Source organism: Orbicella faveolata, unplaced genomic scaffold (assembly GCF_042242905.1).
Source record: "Orbicella faveolata isolate gen_17 unplaced genomic scaffold, um_ofav_v1 contig_1, whole genome shotgun sequence".
Classification (NCBI taxonomy): Eukaryota; Metazoa; Cnidaria; class Anthozoa; order Scleractinia; family Merulinidae; genus Orbicella; species Orbicella faveolata.
In genome coordinates, this window is record NW_028301536.1 from 26480188 (window position 1) to 26498269 (window position 18082).

An 18082-nucleotide genomic window follows, 5' to 3' on the forward strand; every position below is an offset into this window, starting at 1 on the left:
TGTCTTGAATCAAAACGCTTCTCCCATTTCTATTCTACTAGGGATCCTATGGTGCTTTTTGGTAGGATATGGGATCTTTGGGATATCCTGTGGTGTTTTTTCCTTTGACAACTGTGTTTCTCGTGATGAATTCTACTGTCTTCACGTGTAGAGGGTCTCTGGCAATAACGGCACGATAAGGACATGTTTCGCTTACAGACTCCTTACTTCAACTGAATTAAAGCAGCTGAAGCATTATTTTTATTCTTGGCCGATAATTATTGGTGATTTAGTTGATCGTTACGATCATGGAAGAAAGGGAAAACAAAGGACTTGTGGAGGAGGGGGAGGAGGTGGAGGAGGAGGACGAAGAGGAAGGGGAGCTGGAGCAAGAGGTGGGAGAAGTAAAAAAGCATGAGGAGGAGGAGGAGGAAGAGGTGGGAGAAGTGGAAAAGGAGGAAGAGGAGGAGGTGGTGGAGGAGGAGGTGGAAGAAGAGGAGGAGAAGGAGGTGGAGCAGGAAGAGGGGGAGGAGTTGGAGGAGGAGGATGAAGAGGTGGGAGGGGTAGAGGAAGAGGAAAAGGAGGAGTTGGAGGAGGAGGAGGAGGAGGAGGAGGAGGAGGATATTCTTTACTGACAATCAATGTGACTGCCAATAGCCGGGGAATTTAAAGAGTCGGAAAAGAAACCCCCGACCACACACCAGATTTGTTATGGTCTTAGAATAAAACATTGTTATCATTGATCATTGCTTTTAGGACATGTGGTGGCTCCTAAAGGAGCCGTTTTTGTTTCATGGCCTCGTTTTCACATCAAGTAAAGACAGATCAAAATCAGCTACTAAATTATGCTCCAGTTCTGATCCAATTACTGCATACAAGTCTTCTAAATCCTGCTGTTGCTGTTCTGAGGCTATTGCCTCATCGCAGTCAAAGTTTACAACTGGTAATACCTCTGTTTCGTCTGAACATTCTAACTCATCTTTCGATTTCTTCTTTCTCACACTTTTCTCATGTTCCTTCTGGACCTTGCGGAGGTCAGGATGTTCTTCTCGCCACTTCTTCAGTTTTTCGCATCTGACTTGCATGTTTTGTTCTGTATCGTGTCCTCTGTTCTTTGTACTTTTCTGGAGTTTCTTTCCCTCCTTCACTCTTTCTCTACATTTCTCAGCACTGCTAGGCATGACTAAGCTTGTCGATACACGAGTTGAATTTCTTTCGTTCGACAACGAGTTTCATACCATTTGATTACAATACGGTTTAAAAGACTGCTTAATAAGTCTTTTCACATGCTCTAGTAGGCAGATTACCGACCTTGGATGGTAGGTACACCCATTCATTAACGCTTTTAAAGTGCACGGCATTTTGAATAGCCCTAGGGACAACAAAGCACATGGCAATTTGATTATGCGCTAAGCACTGAAGCGTATAAATACTTCAGCACTTTTTATTTTTGAGTATAACAACTCATGTTGATAATGGAGTGTGCTAAAGATTTAGACGTTTCAGAAGCGCTATTGGAAGTGGAGAAAGATCTCTCTCTTCCTAGCAACTCTTTAGTAGCTGGTACGCCGTCACCAAAGATTAGCACTGAAGAAGATGAAGATGTTTTTAGACCAAAACTTCATGGCGAGAGTGCTGGAGAAACATATCAGGCACTCTAAGGAGTTGCTTCTTCGTAAAAGAGTTACGGAACATGTTTCAATTGCGCATGTCGATTTCGACTTTTCTGGTGATGACGACTGAAGTTTCGAGTGAGTGGACGTCACTAGACTTGTAATACCAGCAATCAAAAATGGCGGCTGGCCCATTTCCCATAACATCGAAACACGCTAAAAGCTCATTTGATGCAGTCCCTGAATACGCAGACAAGTTAAGTGTTTACGTTGAACGTAGTTGGGAAGAAACAAGTCTTTCACATTCGCAGCAAAAGCTTTAACTAATCATGGCCAGTTAAAACGAAAAGCGCGCGCAACAAACGTTGTCTCCGATGTCATGATGTCGCCAGTTTCGCTTTGTGGGACGCTTTCACTTACAGAAAACTAGCTTATTCTATCAGTAAATAAATACAAAGAAATACAAAGAAGATAAATACCTTTCTGTAGCGGAAACCGAATTACGTTGACTTCTCGCAAACATCCCCCCTCTACAAAGTATCGTCCTCGTGAGCGGTCAAAATGCCAGGGTCGATCAAACGACTTCATGATATGTATACATGAAGTAGACGCCGGACCATCCGCTGACTGGGCCCGAGCTGAATTTCAATTTTTTTAAAAAAGACTTCTCGCTTCCATTTTTTTAAAGACTCAGTTGCGCATGCTGGTCATCAAGTTTCAACGGACCTTTGGAAACCAACGCAATTCGGTCACGAGTTAAAATTTGCCTTTTGCGGGGACACCAGAACGGTGTTTTTCCTGCCTTTGTGGCCAAAATAGTGTTAAAATTACTTATTACCTCCACTCGTTCGGGAAATGCTCTCAGAGCACCAAGGTAAACACTGCACCGGAGCGAAAATTAGCCCGTTCCAGGCTCTCGGTCAGTGGGGACGATCGAAAAAGCGGGCGGCGCCCTGTCCTTTTTCTCTCCAAGACACCGCTCGGCCGGCTGCTTTTTCCATCGTCCCCACTGACCGAGAGCCTGGAACAGATTAAGCGAAAATAACCTGATTTATTATATTGCAAGGTAGTCTTGAGGTAAATCCTAGCGTTCTGATTGGTTTTTTCTTGGTCGGGAGATTACCATACGGATGGTTTCCATGGAAACGTTCATAAGCCGTGTAGTTTTTGCTTTCGGAAGCCGGCAAATTCAAAATTTGCAACTAAAACCGAGTGCCACATAATAAGCTACTTACTAACCTAGCTGCTCAAGCCGTGCTGGGGAAATTTTGGTCCTGGGTAGTTTTTGTTCAGGTCTAACTCTGTGCTCGGTCCGTTCTGTCATTACCTCGGGCCAATATTTTCCAGTACGACCCTCGTAAGAAGCCCGTTTTCAAAGGGTTTTTAAACCTTTTCATTTATTTATTTATTTCAGAGCAAATAGTAACTAGATTTTAAGCTTTGAAGACATGACAACAGAATTTGCAAACCAAACTAGAGTTTATTGCGGTTTTTTTTTTTTTAATCCCAGCCTTTTACATGTGTAACTCATTGTTAGCCTGCGTAGCTTGGCGGTTTTTCAGTAATTTGAGCGCGCTAAGAAAGCGGCGAAGCCGCGATAACCAGCGGCGAAGCCGCAAGGAGCCTGGTCGAGAGGCAACGCTCGCGCTCAAATTGCTTAAAAAATTGCTTAAACCGCCAAGCTACGCAGGCTAACTCATTATAACAACCCTCTATAGCTGCGGTCCACTTATACAGTAATTATTAACATAACTGTGCAGTTATCTTTAGGTTTCCATCAATCAAGCCAAATAAATTGCGAAAAACGTATCGCCACGTAAATCAAAAAACAAAACAACTGGGCCCAGCTGCATGGGCAGTAGGAAAGGGATAGACAGAAGAGACAAATCTTTAAACAAAAGATTCAATATCGAACATGTTTAACAAACAGGTCTCAAGTAACCAGTGGGGGATCCACACCTTGAGCTAAGGGGAGGGGTGGGGCGGGGGGGGCGGTTTTGTTTTACTTGCCCTACTGGCTTTCTTTCCTTCTATGATTTCTTCTTCTTTTAACCAAAATAAGGGGGGAGGGGCCCCCCAGGCCCCCCGGGCCCCTCCCCTAGATCCGCTACTGGTAGCTGAACTTACATGGGGACTGTTATCACAGTGGCAATACGCATCGAGTATCACGTGGTGAACGTTTATAAAACATAATACATGCGACCTTTTCTCGAGCGGGAAATGCAGATAAAAATGTGTTTTTATTAGTACAAAATGCATGTCTAACTATCATGTTTTAAGCTTTCCGAAGCTTCTTGTTTGACACTGCGTGCCTTGTTTTTGGCATTATTCTTCACCAATTAAATGAAAAGTAGGAGATAAGTAAGATTAATAAATAAATAGATAGATGTAAATACCTACATGAATAAAAAAATCGACGCAACCAACAAAGTTTGGAAAACTCTTTACTTGGTATGGTGGTCATTATCAAGCAGTCCAGGAGTTGAAGTGCTGCCATGATCTGGGAGCAACCCATGGCCTAGGCTCTTGGTAGGACACTTAGTGCCTCTCTCCACCAGGAGTATAGACAAGGAATACTGGCAGATCACTGGTACAGTGCAACCTGACTAAATGCTGGGTTTGGGGGACGGGGTATTAGGTCGCTTCACGCTACGGAAACCATGAGACGTATGACGTGTAAGTTCTCGTCCAATCAATTTTAGTGGTTTTGCTGCGGATTATAAAAACAAATTGGTCCAGTGGTTATACTTCTCTAATACTATTACGAGAACGAACCTTATAACCTTTTATTATTCCGCCATAATAGCAGGGTCAGCGGGATTCGAAGGCGCTTGTGAGACAGCTGAGTTTCTCTGCTGTGCTTCCCAGCTAGAAAGGAACGGGTGAATTCGTCCAAACGCTCGACGAAAACTATTCATCCTCCACGCGTACAAAAACTGGTTAGATGAAGAGTTCAGTAGTACTAGCAAGTACTGAAGGTCTCTACACCAGTGTATAACCACACAACTGCACGTGCTGCATAAATTAATGACGTAAATCATGACACAAGATGGAAAACTACATACAAAGAAAAACAGTAAAATGAGTAAAAAACATTTCGTTGCTTGTTTTTCTCTGAGAAGCCCTCGACGTTGCACATTCTGTCCCAGAACTGATGCCATGTGCTTCTCGTGAGCGTTAAGGCTCTTAACGATGCGAACGAAGTAGAAAAGTAGCAGTATGAGGGTTAAGATTATCGTCGTGTTGGCAAAGATGAAGGCCAAAGTGTAGAAACCTGTCGCGAAATAGAGAAAAGGCAAACTGCAGGAAAAACTCCATATCGCGATAGATGCAGTAATAGCACTTGTCGAAGAGAGTTTCCTTATGGTTGTGGAAGTCACAGCTAAATAGCGATCTGTTGCCAGTGCAGCTATGCTTAACACTGAAGCTGTGGAGGTCATAAAATATGACATGTATACTAACCAACGCAGACCAAGGACTTCGCGCCTCATTGCCTCGGAGCTATGATACCAAACAAACACTGGCTCGGTAACGAGTCCAATGAACGAATCCGCAATGGCCAGGTTTAAAATCAGATAGTTGAAGGATGATTTCAGTTCGTTGTTTGGATCTTTGATGATGGCCCAACAAATAAGCAAGTTGCCGGGAACTGTGATTACACACAAAATGGCTGAAACACAAGCAGTAGTGACCGACGTAGAAAACGGTGCCCATACTTCGTCACACAGATTGGCTCCGAATTTCATCGCGATATAATTGAACAGTACTCAATCTGAGTCAGAATACAGCGAGAGCGCGTTTTTTCTTCTTTTTCACCTTGTCATCTGTCATGAACTAGGAACATGTCATTGACCGGAACTTTGCTGGACAGGTTTCTTCATTAAATCTGCTTCCCCAATCAGATCGGTTATAGCTCTTTGAGAGCGGCTTTATACCTTGTTGAAAAGAGGATTGCCCGGCCCGTTTACTAAGTCCTGAAAGGAGGTTTTAATCAAGGCATGTAAAACCTAGGACAACATGGTAAAAAGTAGGGTTGAAATGATTAATATCGAATAATATAACATTTCTGTGTCGGTTTGCGACTGTGAAAAGCAATTTTCTCTTTCTATTTGTTGTTTACATTTACGAAATTTAATAAGTGATAAGACGAACGGCTTCAGTCTTTTAAAACAAAAGTGTGTCTTACCGACTTATTTCTTTGGTTGGTACATTAGTTCTTTCCTTCGCTCACGGTGCGACAAGCTCTTTTTTGAATGGTGTCAAAAGAGTGAGAAACCTTGAGAGCAGATGTTTCAGATGACTTAGCAATATTATTTACGTGTTTTGTTGATAGGTATAAGTGACATTTTCCGGTTGAATTTGAATTAATTCCAAGGGACATCCGATGTCAGTAGCATTCGTGTAATCATAAGCAGTGAGATATATAGAGATTTTAATCCCATTTTTGTTTTGTTTTATGCAGTAGTAAGGACCAACTCGAGAAGTGGGCTACAAGTAAAACAACTTTACGATGAGAAGAGACATATTGGGATTAGATAGAACAAATACTTACACAAGAAAACTCAGGGGCTCATCAACGTATAATCGCTGCTGCATGTTCCGGCAGTGAAGGGTTTCAAAACCTAAGGTACAATTACCGTGTTAGGAAATTCATCGCTGAGCGCCACGTTATTTCCGGAAGAGTTTTTACTATTTGCCATTGGCAGGGAACCACCGAGAGTCACGTAGTTTTTTTAATGCATATTTCACAGCAACAAGGTATTTATTTCCTAGAAACAAACACACAAAACAAGTAAATAGCCATTTGCTTTATCTACTTATATTTGAAAGAAATTCGTTCGGATAACCTAAGTGGAGGAAATTCGTAATTCTTTATGGGAAATGGTATTCGAGACTGAAATAAATAAGTGATAAGCAATAATCAAAACAACAGCAAAATAAGAAAACAAAACTGACATAAAGGAATAATCAGAACAACAGCAAAAAAGGAAAAAAAACTGACATGCAAAGAGACATACTAGTCTTTCACACAGTGGACAAACTCCAAGTGTGTCCACATTCAATAGCTGAGCTGCTCACAATACACGATAAATGATAATCCAGGCCCTGATGTCAACAAACAAATTACCTTTGTCGGTCTCCTTACGTTTCTCGTAATAGTGCTAAATGAAAAAAAAAATGCATAAAAAGATAAACTGTGAGAAACAGATTTCGGTCATTTTTGTGTATAACCTTCATTCGCGTCGAGGATGTATCGCACATAAATTAGACGCTAGTTCAGTGCTCAGTTATGAACCATTTGGCACTGAAGTGACAGATCTCAGAAAACTCGAAAACTCTATCCTGCATCCGTTTCAATTATTGTTCTTTTTCTTCAATTTCTCGGCCAAAACATTTCTAAACAGGACAGGTTTATAGATCTAAAACGCTGATTCAAACCGAAGCAAAATTTCAGTCGCGAGTACATAATACTACTGTAACTAACTGAAAGCGATAAAAAGCCATTGTTACATCAACATGACACAGAGAAAGGGAAAAGAATGGTTGCTATCTACATATACCGCCGGGAAACCCTAAAACACTGCGGAAGAGAAAATAAAACAGCCAAAAAATAGCGTTTTAAGTTGCTACTTTTAGCTCGAGAATTATGTCAGCATGTCATATCATACACAGCTTCGTATTCTGTAGCTGTTCAATATAATAATCATGGTTATTGTGAATTCTGGCTCTGTTTGTGGTTACATTATCTTTCGAACCTTAATTACAACGCTACGATACATTTCTTACGCTGCGTTTATTTTACATAACAATTGGATACAGGGATGAGTTTTCTGACGGAGGCGGAATAGCCAAGAAAGCGCAGCTGAGTTCACCATCGCTCACAGAAAACAAGGGCGAATATACTAATTATTAAAGGATTGCATTCCAAAATCAGCTTTCTTAAAGGTATTTTTAAGCTAAAACAAGAATAATTTTCTCTGTCAGCAGGTCAAGGGCAACGAGGGCGATATCCTGCTCTATCAGCGGATACGGACCTCTTGTAGAACACAATGAGCGTGTACTAAAATTTTAAAAATAAGACCTCCCAACCTAAAATTTGACAGTAAGCAACACAATGTTGTAAGACTCCTGTGAACTTTGGAGACTTCAAAAGTAGCTGTGTAACTTGGGGCTCAGGTTTACCTACTCGTCCCAGATTGTTCTGACTTAGCTGACTTTCACTCCTGAATCTCAACAATGTGGAACATCAAATCTTCGGCAATAAAGTTGATGCAATTTCCACAACAACCTATGTTTATAGACTATAAACTGCCACCCTCTAGTAAATTGAATGGAAGCTTTGCATTTTAACTAAAACGTAATTTGATTTGTTTCACCGATCTCGGCGATGGCCGTCATACGAAGACTGCCAGGGTCCAGGGGAATCAGTTCCATTTCATCCACGGAATTAGAGTCATCTGCAATGATTCCATTAGTGTTCACGATCTGCGGAGTGTTGACTTCATATGACACTGTTTTACACAACATTGCTGAAATTGCTCGGCGAAAGTTCCGTATTTTCCAGGCATAAAGAAACTGATTTAACAAGCAGTTCACCAAAGGAAATAAGAACTGCAAATCTCTCATCCAGTGAATGAAGATACAGTCGCAATGATCACAAAAATTAATGATGTAAATCATCACAAATGACGGCAGCAAACACGCAAGGAATATTCCCAGAATAGTGTAGAAAGCTCGTGTCAGACCTCGCTCCATTGATATGGCCTCTAGCTTGATTTGTTTTTGTTGGAACCAGTGCCAGCGAGAGATTTGAGCCTTCAGTCTTTGATGAATGCGGATGTAAGAAAACGTTAATATACTGATTATGATGATAAGGGCGGCGCTCGTGAATAAGAACGCAAACAAGTAAAATCCGGTGATGAAGTAAAGGCACGGTACGGAAACAGATATCACCCATATCAGTACCGATATCAGTGTTATTGTGCCGGTAGATAAGAATCTCTTGTAGTAAGACATCACAGTGAGATATCTGTCCAAGGTTAGTGCCGCGAGACTCAACAACGAAGCTGTATATGAAACAAAAAACGTCAAGTGAATAACCCAAACATTCTCCATGACAGGGTACCTCAAGGCCTCCCGGATGTGGTAGGTAATAAACACAGGTTCGGTCAAAGCTCCAACGACAAGATCACTTATGGCCAGTTGAAGAACGAAACAGTTAAATGTTGTTTTCAGTTCTTTATAAGGATCCTTGATTACTGCAACACAAACTAAAACATTTCCAGGCACAGTGACCAGGCACAGTACCACGGATATCGACGCTGTAAACACGGACAAAGTGAATGGGGGCCAAATATCTTCGCATAAATGTTTGACGAAGGGCATAATTCTGTATTTGGTTCAGTCTACCAGCAGCTTTCCCTAGTGAGAAAATAAACAACAACTAAAAACGGTGATGTTAGGACTCGTCCACACTACGCCGGAGCAATTTTAAAACGCAGGCTTCACCCTGATCTTCCGTCCACACTACGCAGGAGAAATTCAAAAACGCAACAATCACCGGTCATTTTGGATTTGCGTTTGAGGAAAACTCGGTTAGGGAAATCACATGATATCGTGACGCCATTGGCGTTTTCGAAAAGCTCTGTTTGATATGTTTTCTGTCCACACGGAAACGAATAGCCAGCGTTTTCAAATTCCTCCGATTTGAAGAGCGTTTTCGAAAAGGTCCGTTTTGGTGACGTATTAGTGTGGACGAAAGGCGTAACCGTAGAAATAAAGCTGCGTTTTCAAACTTTTCCGGCCTTATGTAGACAGGACCTTATTAGAGGTTTGGAAAATCAGTTTATAAACCGCCGACGTGTTTTGTCAGATAAGGTAAAAATGTATGCTGAACAGGGAGTCTCGCGAGGCGAGCACGTAGTACGAGAAACCCGCGGCCACGCGGCAGCGTGAGTCTCGCGTTTCGAGCTCGAACTGAAAACCTCGCAATGTCGCACGTTAATCGCAGACTATAGATAAGATAAATAGCCACTCTGCTGAAAATCACTAACTTTGTCGGTCGCACTATGATATTGTCATGTATTGTGTTTTTTTTTTTCAGTCTAGCCACGGATTTATTTAGAAGCATAACGAGTGTGTTTGACTGATATCGTATACAGTGCGACTTGCAGAGCTCTTAACTAATCTGGTTACTTTAGCAGACTCGACAGTGCAGATTCCTTTGCAATAGAAGCATCTATTGTAATCACAAAGTTCTTTTCTTTTCAGCACTCAAGATTGTATTTAAGTTTTTACTCAATTAAGTATGATCAATCGCATTCAGACGCGATATCATCGCAATTGGATTTCAATTGCTGTTAGTTACTTGATTCTTGTTCGAATGTCTTGACTCATCTTTAAGTTGTAGATATTTTGCAAACAAAAAAAAAGACAGGAGTAGTGTATGATGGGGCTAGAGGAGATTCCGACTCCAACAGGAACTTTTCAGGTGATAAGGGGAAACGTCGCAAAATTTTAATCAGGCCGTGATTGTGGCGAAAGATGAAAGCGTGCTGCAGGGGCAGGTAAATATTCAAGCGTCAAGTGTGAAGCACGTGCCCATTGTCCACGAAGTATTATGAGGCCGAAACTTTTCATGGTTTAGAATGTTTCTCTAAATTGGATATGTCCAAGGAATCAAAGTTAAACATGGGGCAGGTTAAAAAAAGAAATAACTGTTGCTGTCTTCATCTAATAAGTGTAAGATTTCCCGTTAGCTGCAACTAAAGGTTGTCGCGAAGTATGTAGAGGTTACTTCTTACGTAAGACTTTCAAATTTCATCGTTTAGCTTTCTTAGCTTTCAAATCCTGTCTCGTCAACTTGGTTATGGACTTTGGTATCAAAAGGGAATGCGACCTTTCATTTTCTCTTACCTTGTTTTTCTAGACGTTTTGGTATTAGCTTACGTTATATCATTCAGCAGTAAATGATTAGGCGCGGCTAGAGACATGATTCTTTTGGATAATGCTATTTCAATAGGACTCATGTTAATCAACCCCACCTGATAAGAAGGAAAGAAACGCTCACCACAGCAGTTGATGTCGAAACAAAGCTGCAACAGGTTCGGTAGTGAAAGTGGGGAGGGTGGAGTGGGAGGGGAGCTTTAGGGGGTAAGTAAAAGCTCATTTTACTCCTCTTAGAGGGTTTGACAGGCTGTTGGGCATTTTCATAGATAACGTACCTAAATAAAATTCTTGTTAAAAAATGATTGGAATAGTAAAAAACAAAAAAAATTCCAAATTCCTTTTTTCACGATAATTCAAATTTTTCGCCCGGTAGACTATGTGAGACATTTGCTGGCGATCTCGAAATCAGCGGTGTGTTTACCTTACGATTGAAGGTGTTGATTATTCACAAAGTACCCTGACCTTATCAGTTTTGAAACAAAGCTTTCATAGGTTCGGAATTAAAAGATTGCACGCATCTACTACAAGTGAATCTTCTGGTTCTTCTAAGCAGACTCTAAATCCAGTACTGCGTGTGGCCTGCAGTACTTCTCTTTACCGGATTTCCCTGAAACAGACGCAACAGTCACGCAACAGTACGTTAAACGACAACTGGCGTGACGCCCAAGATAAGAACAAAGAATACAAAAAGCTCTTTAAAGCCATCGTTTACAGCTACACGACTGTAATAGACGCGAGCTACTGTATGATGAAATCACTGACTCGGTCTTAAGGTAGTAAAGCAAATATATTCAGTCACATGATGTTGCAACTTATGACAACCTCGGCCTAAACGGGTTTCTTGCAATAAGACCTATCTATTATAAAAGGACAACGCAAGGACATTCATGCGTCTCGTGACCGATCTATTTGAAACATTTACTTGAGAATCAAAATGTTTTATTTTACTTACCATCACAGTGAACACTATGTTGCAATCTTTCTAGCTTGCTCCAATTTCTTTCCGCTGAACCGCCATCTTCACGCACAGTAATTTTCTCTCGGCAAATTGAACAGTTTATGTCTCCAGTGCTGTCTCTAAGTGTTTAATTTGATCATCCGTCATTTGAGGGATTGGGTGTCGCAGAAAAATCTGGATTATCTTTGACCTCTGAATTAGTAGTGAGTTGGGCTGCGCATTTTCATCTTGCGAAATAAGGAGTTACTATATATAGTATCTCCGAAAGAAAATAGAAATCTGTACAGCTGACAGGGTGAGAAAAAGTTTATTTTTATAGCATGACTATCGTTGTGAAGAATTCTGTTAATTCGGTCAGATAAATATTGTTTTGGTGGGTGCACGAAGCACAAGACAGTGCACGAGTGTTTATCGCGCTACACGACAGCCTCGCGCACTAGCGAAAGGCAAGCTAAGGAAATAAAAAATGGAAAAACCTACGCGTTTGTATGAATATTGCTTTCAATACACTCAAATAATATGGTACAAGTCCAAGCACAGGACTACACATACAGGAAGGGTTATCTTCTGAACGCGCTTTTCTTAAGTTGTTATTACTAGAGTCCAAAACTCTAAGTGTTCGACTGGCAACCTTGGGATGCCTGTGGTATGCCTGCTATGAATTCCGAAAATTCTTAGAAGTAGTTAGAGTTCCTTAAGAGCTTTAATTTCCGTTTATGCTAATTACATAGGGCAGGAACCATGTAAAGTCTGGTCGGATAAATAGTGGTGAGTGGTATATACAGATCGATATCTACATTTTTCTGGGTTACTCAATAAATCGAACATTCGGAGGCGCGGCAAAGAAACTGACCAAGTAAGCTGAGTTGCGTCTCTTTACCCTGAATGAAAAGCACGGGGGAAAAGAACTACTAATTTATAGACTTTTAAGTCAGATATATCGTAACATTTTCATATCCGAGTGTTAACCGATTCAGGCTAAACTATATCGCAGCGAAAGTCTGCAGTCCGGTTAGCCTGAATATCACTCAGGTTAGCCTAAATAACGCTCTAGTTAGCCTGTTTACGGTTAGCTCTCAATGATGAAAATGGAAACACGATTCAGTTAAAAAGTATACAGTCTGCAGTCTGCATATTACCCTGCGCAGTCCGCAGTCCGCAGTCCGCAGTCCGCAGTCCGCAGTCCGCAGTCCGCAGTCCGCAGTCCGCAGTCCGCAGTCCGAAGTCCGCAGTCCGCAGTCCGTAGTCCTCAGTCTGCAGTATGCAGTCCACAGTGCTGTGCGTTTTACACTGACCGGGCGTAGATGGGACTTGTTCTTATAAGTTACAGATGAGATCTTCTACCGTATACCGTATGTGAACATATCCACATGTTAATATGCGCCATAAAAGTACCATTTTTCTTGTTCTTGTTCTTGATCTTGTTCTTGTTCTTGTTCTTGTTCTTCTTGTTGTTGTTCTTCTTGTTCTTGTTCTTGTTCTTCTCCTTCTCCTTCTCCTTCTCCTTCTCCTTCTCCTTCTCCTTCTCCTTTTTCTTCTTCTTCTTCTTCTTCTTCTTCTTCTTCTTACTGTTATTACTGCTATTTAAAAGACTTGAGTTACTATTTAAATAGCTCAACCTCGCATTCACCCCAGCCCCTGTTTCAGAACGGAGACTGAGGGTCTACGAACAAGCTGGATGGAGCCATGATCTTGTCAACCCTTTCAACCCTTGTTTTTGAGTGCTATGATTTTGCTAAGCAACTGCTGCATACAAAAAGGTGCTTGGGTGTTAAATTGCTGTTAACTTGCCTTTGACCAACAAATTTACTTAAGCTATGCAAGAAAATTACAATACATGTACTCATCAAGGTTCCAGCTTTCGCTGTTCCCGTCCCGTCCCGTTCCGTCCCGTCAGAGCGCTACTCTCGAACAGTCTGAAAGTTGTCACGTCAGATAGGTTCGTCCAATCTTGTCTCGTCCCAGGACGTTCCGGCGCTAGTGCCTCTCGAACCTTCTAGCACTGAAAAAAGCTATCTTTTTTTTCCGCATTATTGCTTGAATTATTTTTGCTGAAGGTTTGTACACTGAGATTAAAATCCCGTATGTCTTATAGACGGTGAAGATACAAGTATTGTAACTCAAAGCACCAGCTTTATGGAAATTCAGTGTTTGATAAAAATAGTTTGGAGTTATTCAACTGTTTTTTCAATTTGAATATCAGTGAAGAAGAACGGAATTCTTTATTATTCTGTTGTAAAGATGACTGATTAGATAAATACTTGTTCATTGAATTCAGTTTAAGTGTTTCATATTAGCTTCTTAGATGAGATCCTACAGACTACTGAGCCCTTACGACAGGTCACGACTAGACCAGGGTTCCCATGGGAACGAATATTTTGCATGCCTATGGGACAAAACCGGATGAAGGCCCAGTCACCTCAGACAAATCACTCTTGAAATCTAAGTGCAATTCACTGCATCATTTTATAATCGACTGAAAGACAACGACGCATCCATCTATCCATCGTGAAAAATTAGCTCAACATACAGGTAAGAAATACTACGACTTACAATCTTTCTTAAATTTGAGTTTGTGCCTAAAGGACCTTTTCGTCAGGTAAGGTTGTTCCGCATACGTAATCATCTCCCATGACTACCGAGTTTACGATATAGCAATTACTGTTATCGAACGTGCTTGCACTCACTGTAAAGCAGATTAGAATTTTTCATCAATAATATCCTGACAAGTACTATGTTTTCTTGCTGTGACTAAATTAAGCCGGTACGAAGCGCTTGACATATAAACATGAAGTCTGTGCTGTAAGGGGTTTATTTCACGCGCACGTTTCAAATAGTCTTTAGTGACCTTTTCAATAGTCGAGGGTTTTATTGAAGCATGAAATGAGCTATAGCATGTGCGTAGTCTTCGCTTACTCGGGTCTTTCGACTTAATTCTTGACATGCTCACTATCTGTGCAATAGCTGCCCATTTATAACAGTAGCACAGATGTTCTACTTTTCTGAAGAAACTTTTTCACGAAAACTTATCACGAGTATGATAATTTTAGTACAACTTTTTGGGAAGGTTTCTTTTGAATAGAGACAATAGATTACCACTGCAACGAACCATGATCAGACAGTCCCAAGAGTAAGTTGCATTGTTTGATGCAAAATAACTCTTTTAATCCATGGAAAAGTTTCTCAGAAGCCAAACATTGAAAAGAATAAATGCTCTTTTATTTCTATTTTTAACCTCTTACACGTTTTCCCTTTAAGCCGAATCCTTTTGAGTATGTATCCCATGTCAATATAGACGTTCTGAGACCCAGTAAAACTGTGGTGCAAAGGTTCAAGCAGACATGTCAATAACTTAAGTCTTTCTTTCATTCATTCATTGACTGCTGTCAATTGGGCCTCTTCGTCTCAGTTCCCGCATTTGTGATTCTGACCCATTCATTATCAGCACGGTTTACTTTATTTATATTATCGGATTAAGGTTTTTGCAATGCCTTGCAGGATTGCCGAATTGACACTTGTCTGACACCCGAATACAAAATTATTGGCTTACTATCGTCATTGTCATAATATGAAATAAACACAACACTGTTGAGAGTAAAATACCTGCTTCATCTCCAGGCGTCGCTCCTTAGTCATGCTCAGCAGGAGGTGCATGCACAGTAAGTTAAATTGTATGAGTGTCCATCATCATAGCAACGGGATAATCCCCTTAGCAACGAAGTCGGGTTATGTCACGTTTCGCACCTGATGTGAAACTTGACATGATCACATCAACCTTGCACCTGGTGACTCAGTCACCTAGTCACCAGGCACCCACGACATCTGGCCGCTAAAGAGAGGGAATTCCGTCGAAAAAGGCAGCGCAGGGCTTCATGCGTAGCCTAAGGCGAAGTTATGGCTGTTCGTTGTGCGATGCATAATCTGGGAGTGCATTTTATTGCCAAAATATACCATTTAAAAAACTAACACCAAACATTTTACTGTTACAGGTATCGAAAGGTTCATACGCGAACCAGAACTGATGATGATGAGTCGCTGAGAAAACCTGCAGGGTCTTGATAAACTGGGACATCTATTGAAAGTTCAGTGGAAAAAGAGGATTGAAGTATATTTACCAACTGGAAACAGATTCAATCTGTACACCCCAGGAGTGTGAACTGCGGAGTCTTGTTCTTAACTACAAACATATTCAGAATCGACATTGTATTCCATCAACAAGAGACTCGAAAAGATGGTTTTCATGAAGAATTTGTGCGAGGAAGTGCACCCGCCATTTGCTACCTCAGTAATGACTGCAGCTGTTTCCCTGGTGCTCTGTCTCATTACTGTACCCGGTAACATTCTGATCTGCATCGCCATCCTAAAGGATCCTTATCGTGAATTATGCTCTTCATTCAACTACTTTGTTCTTCAGTTGGCTCTGAGTGACGTCATTGTAGGCATCTTCACCGAGCCTGCCTTTGTCGTGTGGCATATTCGCGAGGCCCTCAACTATGGTGTCATGGAAACAATATGGATTATCCACCTTACGTATTTCATCTCGTGCACAGCCTCACTTCTTAGCCTTTCAGCTCTTACTCTAGACAGACATCTAACAGTTGTGTCCATTAGAAGGAAGCTCTCCTCTCGTTCTGTGGCTCGTATCTCCGCAATGATATGGTTTTTATCTCTCACAATACCTTTCGTTTACTTCGTCACCGGATTTTACTTGTTTGTGTTTATATTCGCCAACACTGCTGTCATCACATCCTTTGTGATCGTAGCATTTTCTTACTGTCGGATCTATCACAAACTAAGAGCACAAATCTCTCGATGGCGTTCATTTTGTCACGATCAAGTAGCGTCAAAGGCGATGGCCATGGAAAAGCAAGTAACAAGAGCATTTAACTTGATTTTGATATTTTTTATTTTGTGTCTGATACCATCTTGCATAATGATATACATTATAAATCTTTGTGACACATGTGACTGCGCACTCATCCACTGGCTTCGAGATCTACAATTCCTTCTAACTTTGGTCAATTGCTCGATAAATCAGTTTTTATACGCTTGGAGAATGCCCAACTTCCGAAAAGCAATAATGGCTATCCTTTGCGATAAGTCCGCGATAATAAATCGCTGCGTAATTTCGTCATCTCCCATCAGAATAACGATATCCTGCAATCAGAGTGGTAGACTTGAAACACTTGAGTTTTCATCCCTAAGAAAGTGCAAGCATGTTGCCGACACTACTAAAGATTTAAGTGACGATATAAACAATGTGCAACAACCGGCAGATTTTATTCGTATAACGAGTGTATAGAATGATTTTCATTCTGCCAAAGACAAAGGAAAGATGGAAAATCAACGATTACTCTTCCAGTTTGCAAAGAAAGGGATAGAATTGTAAGAAGATTTTTCATAAGAGAGATCAAAAATAAAGACACTGTCAACCAGCCAACCAGCTCACTTCCTGTACGTTTTACTTATAGCTATGTAGGTACCTACATACCTACCTATATTAATCTACCAACCTACCTACTCGCCTGCCGTGCCCACCTACTCACCCACCTACCTACATAGCTACCACTATTTACCAACTAACCTACCTACCCACCTGCCCACCTACCTACATACCTTCCTATATAGCTACTTACCTACTGATCTATACCTACCTACTATACGTATTTACCTAACCCACCTACCTACCCACGTATCAACTCACCTACCTCCTAACTACCCACCCATCCACCTACTTATGTACATACCTACCTCCCTAACAAAGTCAAAGAAGGAAAAAGTAACAGCCCTCTACGTTACACCATTCGTACACCAAGCTGTTATCTAAAAACTGCCTTTTTAATGGAACTATACTGGAAACCTTACACCTTGGAGAAATTTAGTCAATGTAAGAAATGCTAGGGTCTGAAGACTCTCTCATCGAGCGGAGATACTCCCTGTCGTTAGATCAGGCAGCTCGACAAATGATCTAATACAAGTTTATGCGTAAAACTTAGCTTGTCCTTGTTCTTATTCTTGTCCATAGACAGCAAAGTCCTGAACTTAAAATTGATCGCAATATCTAGAATATAATCTGAACTTTACTTCCTTGAATTCTTCAAGTAATGCATCTCCAGGCAATTAAGGGGCCATCTTAAAGCATCTTCACAACTATAAATGTCAAGACAGAGACACGATGTCCCATGTTGAACAGAACAAAATGTATCAGTTCCATTATCGGTAACTTAAGGTCACGTAGATCATATGAACTTCATATTCTCTCTCCTCCGCAGAGGTTCGAAAGTTCGTTATATAAATCCACTGTGCGAAGTGAGTGCAGGCGCAAAGTCTGCCCCTGTACTTACAACACTCAGCGGATTCTCCCCACCCGAAAAAACCTTGGAGCCTCTGCGAAGGAGAGAGCTTCTCATACGCTTTTCTCAAAGCTCAAAAATCGTGGAAAGTAACTAGACGTAAGTGAAAGACTGAAGTGTGCACACATGAGCACTGACTGCCCCTCACTCGCGTAGTTACAAAACACAGTTTTTAATGTAAGTCCTACTTACATTAAAGTAATATCAGTCGCTATATATAGTAATGTTTG

The 18082-nt window shown here is 41.1% G+C and overlaps 3 protein-coding genes across 4 annotated transcripts; 1 reads left to right on the forward strand and 2 right to left on the reverse strand.

Moving 5' to 3' along the window:
* Positions 1-4056: 4056 nt before the first annotated feature.
* LOC110043540 (adenosine receptor A2a-like) lies at positions 4057-6244 on the reverse strand. The gene has a single exon (XM_020749002.2). The coding sequence runs from the start codon at positions 5336-5338 to the stop codon at positions 4382-4384; it is 957 nt and encodes a 318-aa protein (XP_020604661.1). The 5' UTR covers positions 5339-6244; the 3' UTR covers positions 4057-4381.
* Positions 6245-6332: 88 nt separating this feature from the next.
* LOC110043539 (dopamine receptor D1-like) lies at positions 6333-15300 on the reverse strand. Of its 2 annotated transcripts, XM_089297973.1 has the most exons (3): positions 15103-15300; positions 11494-13079; positions 6333-9014 (listed from the first exon to the last, which is right to left on the reverse strand). In XM_089297973.1, the coding sequence occupies exon 3, from the start codon at positions 8976-8978 to the stop codon at positions 7944-7946; it is 1035 nt and encodes a 344-aa protein (XP_089154099.1). In that variant the 5' UTR covers positions 8979-9014; positions 11494-13079; positions 15103-15300; the 3' UTR covers positions 6333-7943. The 2 variants fall into 2 exon arrangements, with proteins under 2 accessions (XP_089154099.1, XP_020604660.2); XM_020749001.2 differs by lacking the exon at positions 15103-15300 and having other exon boundaries at positions 11494-13445.
* Positions 13923-16939, forward strand: LOC110043571 (dopamine receptor D5-like). Its single transcript, XM_020749040.2, has 2 exons — positions 13923-14031; positions 15489-16939. The coding sequence occupies exon 2, from the start codon at positions 15731-15733 to the stop codon at positions 16799-16801; it is 1071 nt and encodes a 356-aa protein (XP_020604699.2). The 5' UTR covers positions 13923-14031; positions 15489-15730; the 3' UTR covers positions 16802-16939.
* Positions 16940-18082: the final 1143 nt, after the last annotated feature.

Bases quoted from the DNA above. Each gene is read 5' to 3' on its own strand.
- LOC110043571 (XM_020749040.2), top strand. From the start codon at position 15,731: ATGGTTTTCATGAAGAATTTGTGCGAGGAAGTGCACCCGCCATTTGCT.
- LOC110043539 (XM_089297973.1), bottom strand. From the start codon at position 8,978: ATGCCCTTCGTCAAACATTTATGCGAAGATATTTGGCCCCCATTCACT.
- LOC110043540 (XM_020749002.2), bottom strand. From the start codon at position 5,338: ATGAAATTCGGAGCCAATCTGTGTGACGAAGTATGGGCACCGTTTTCT.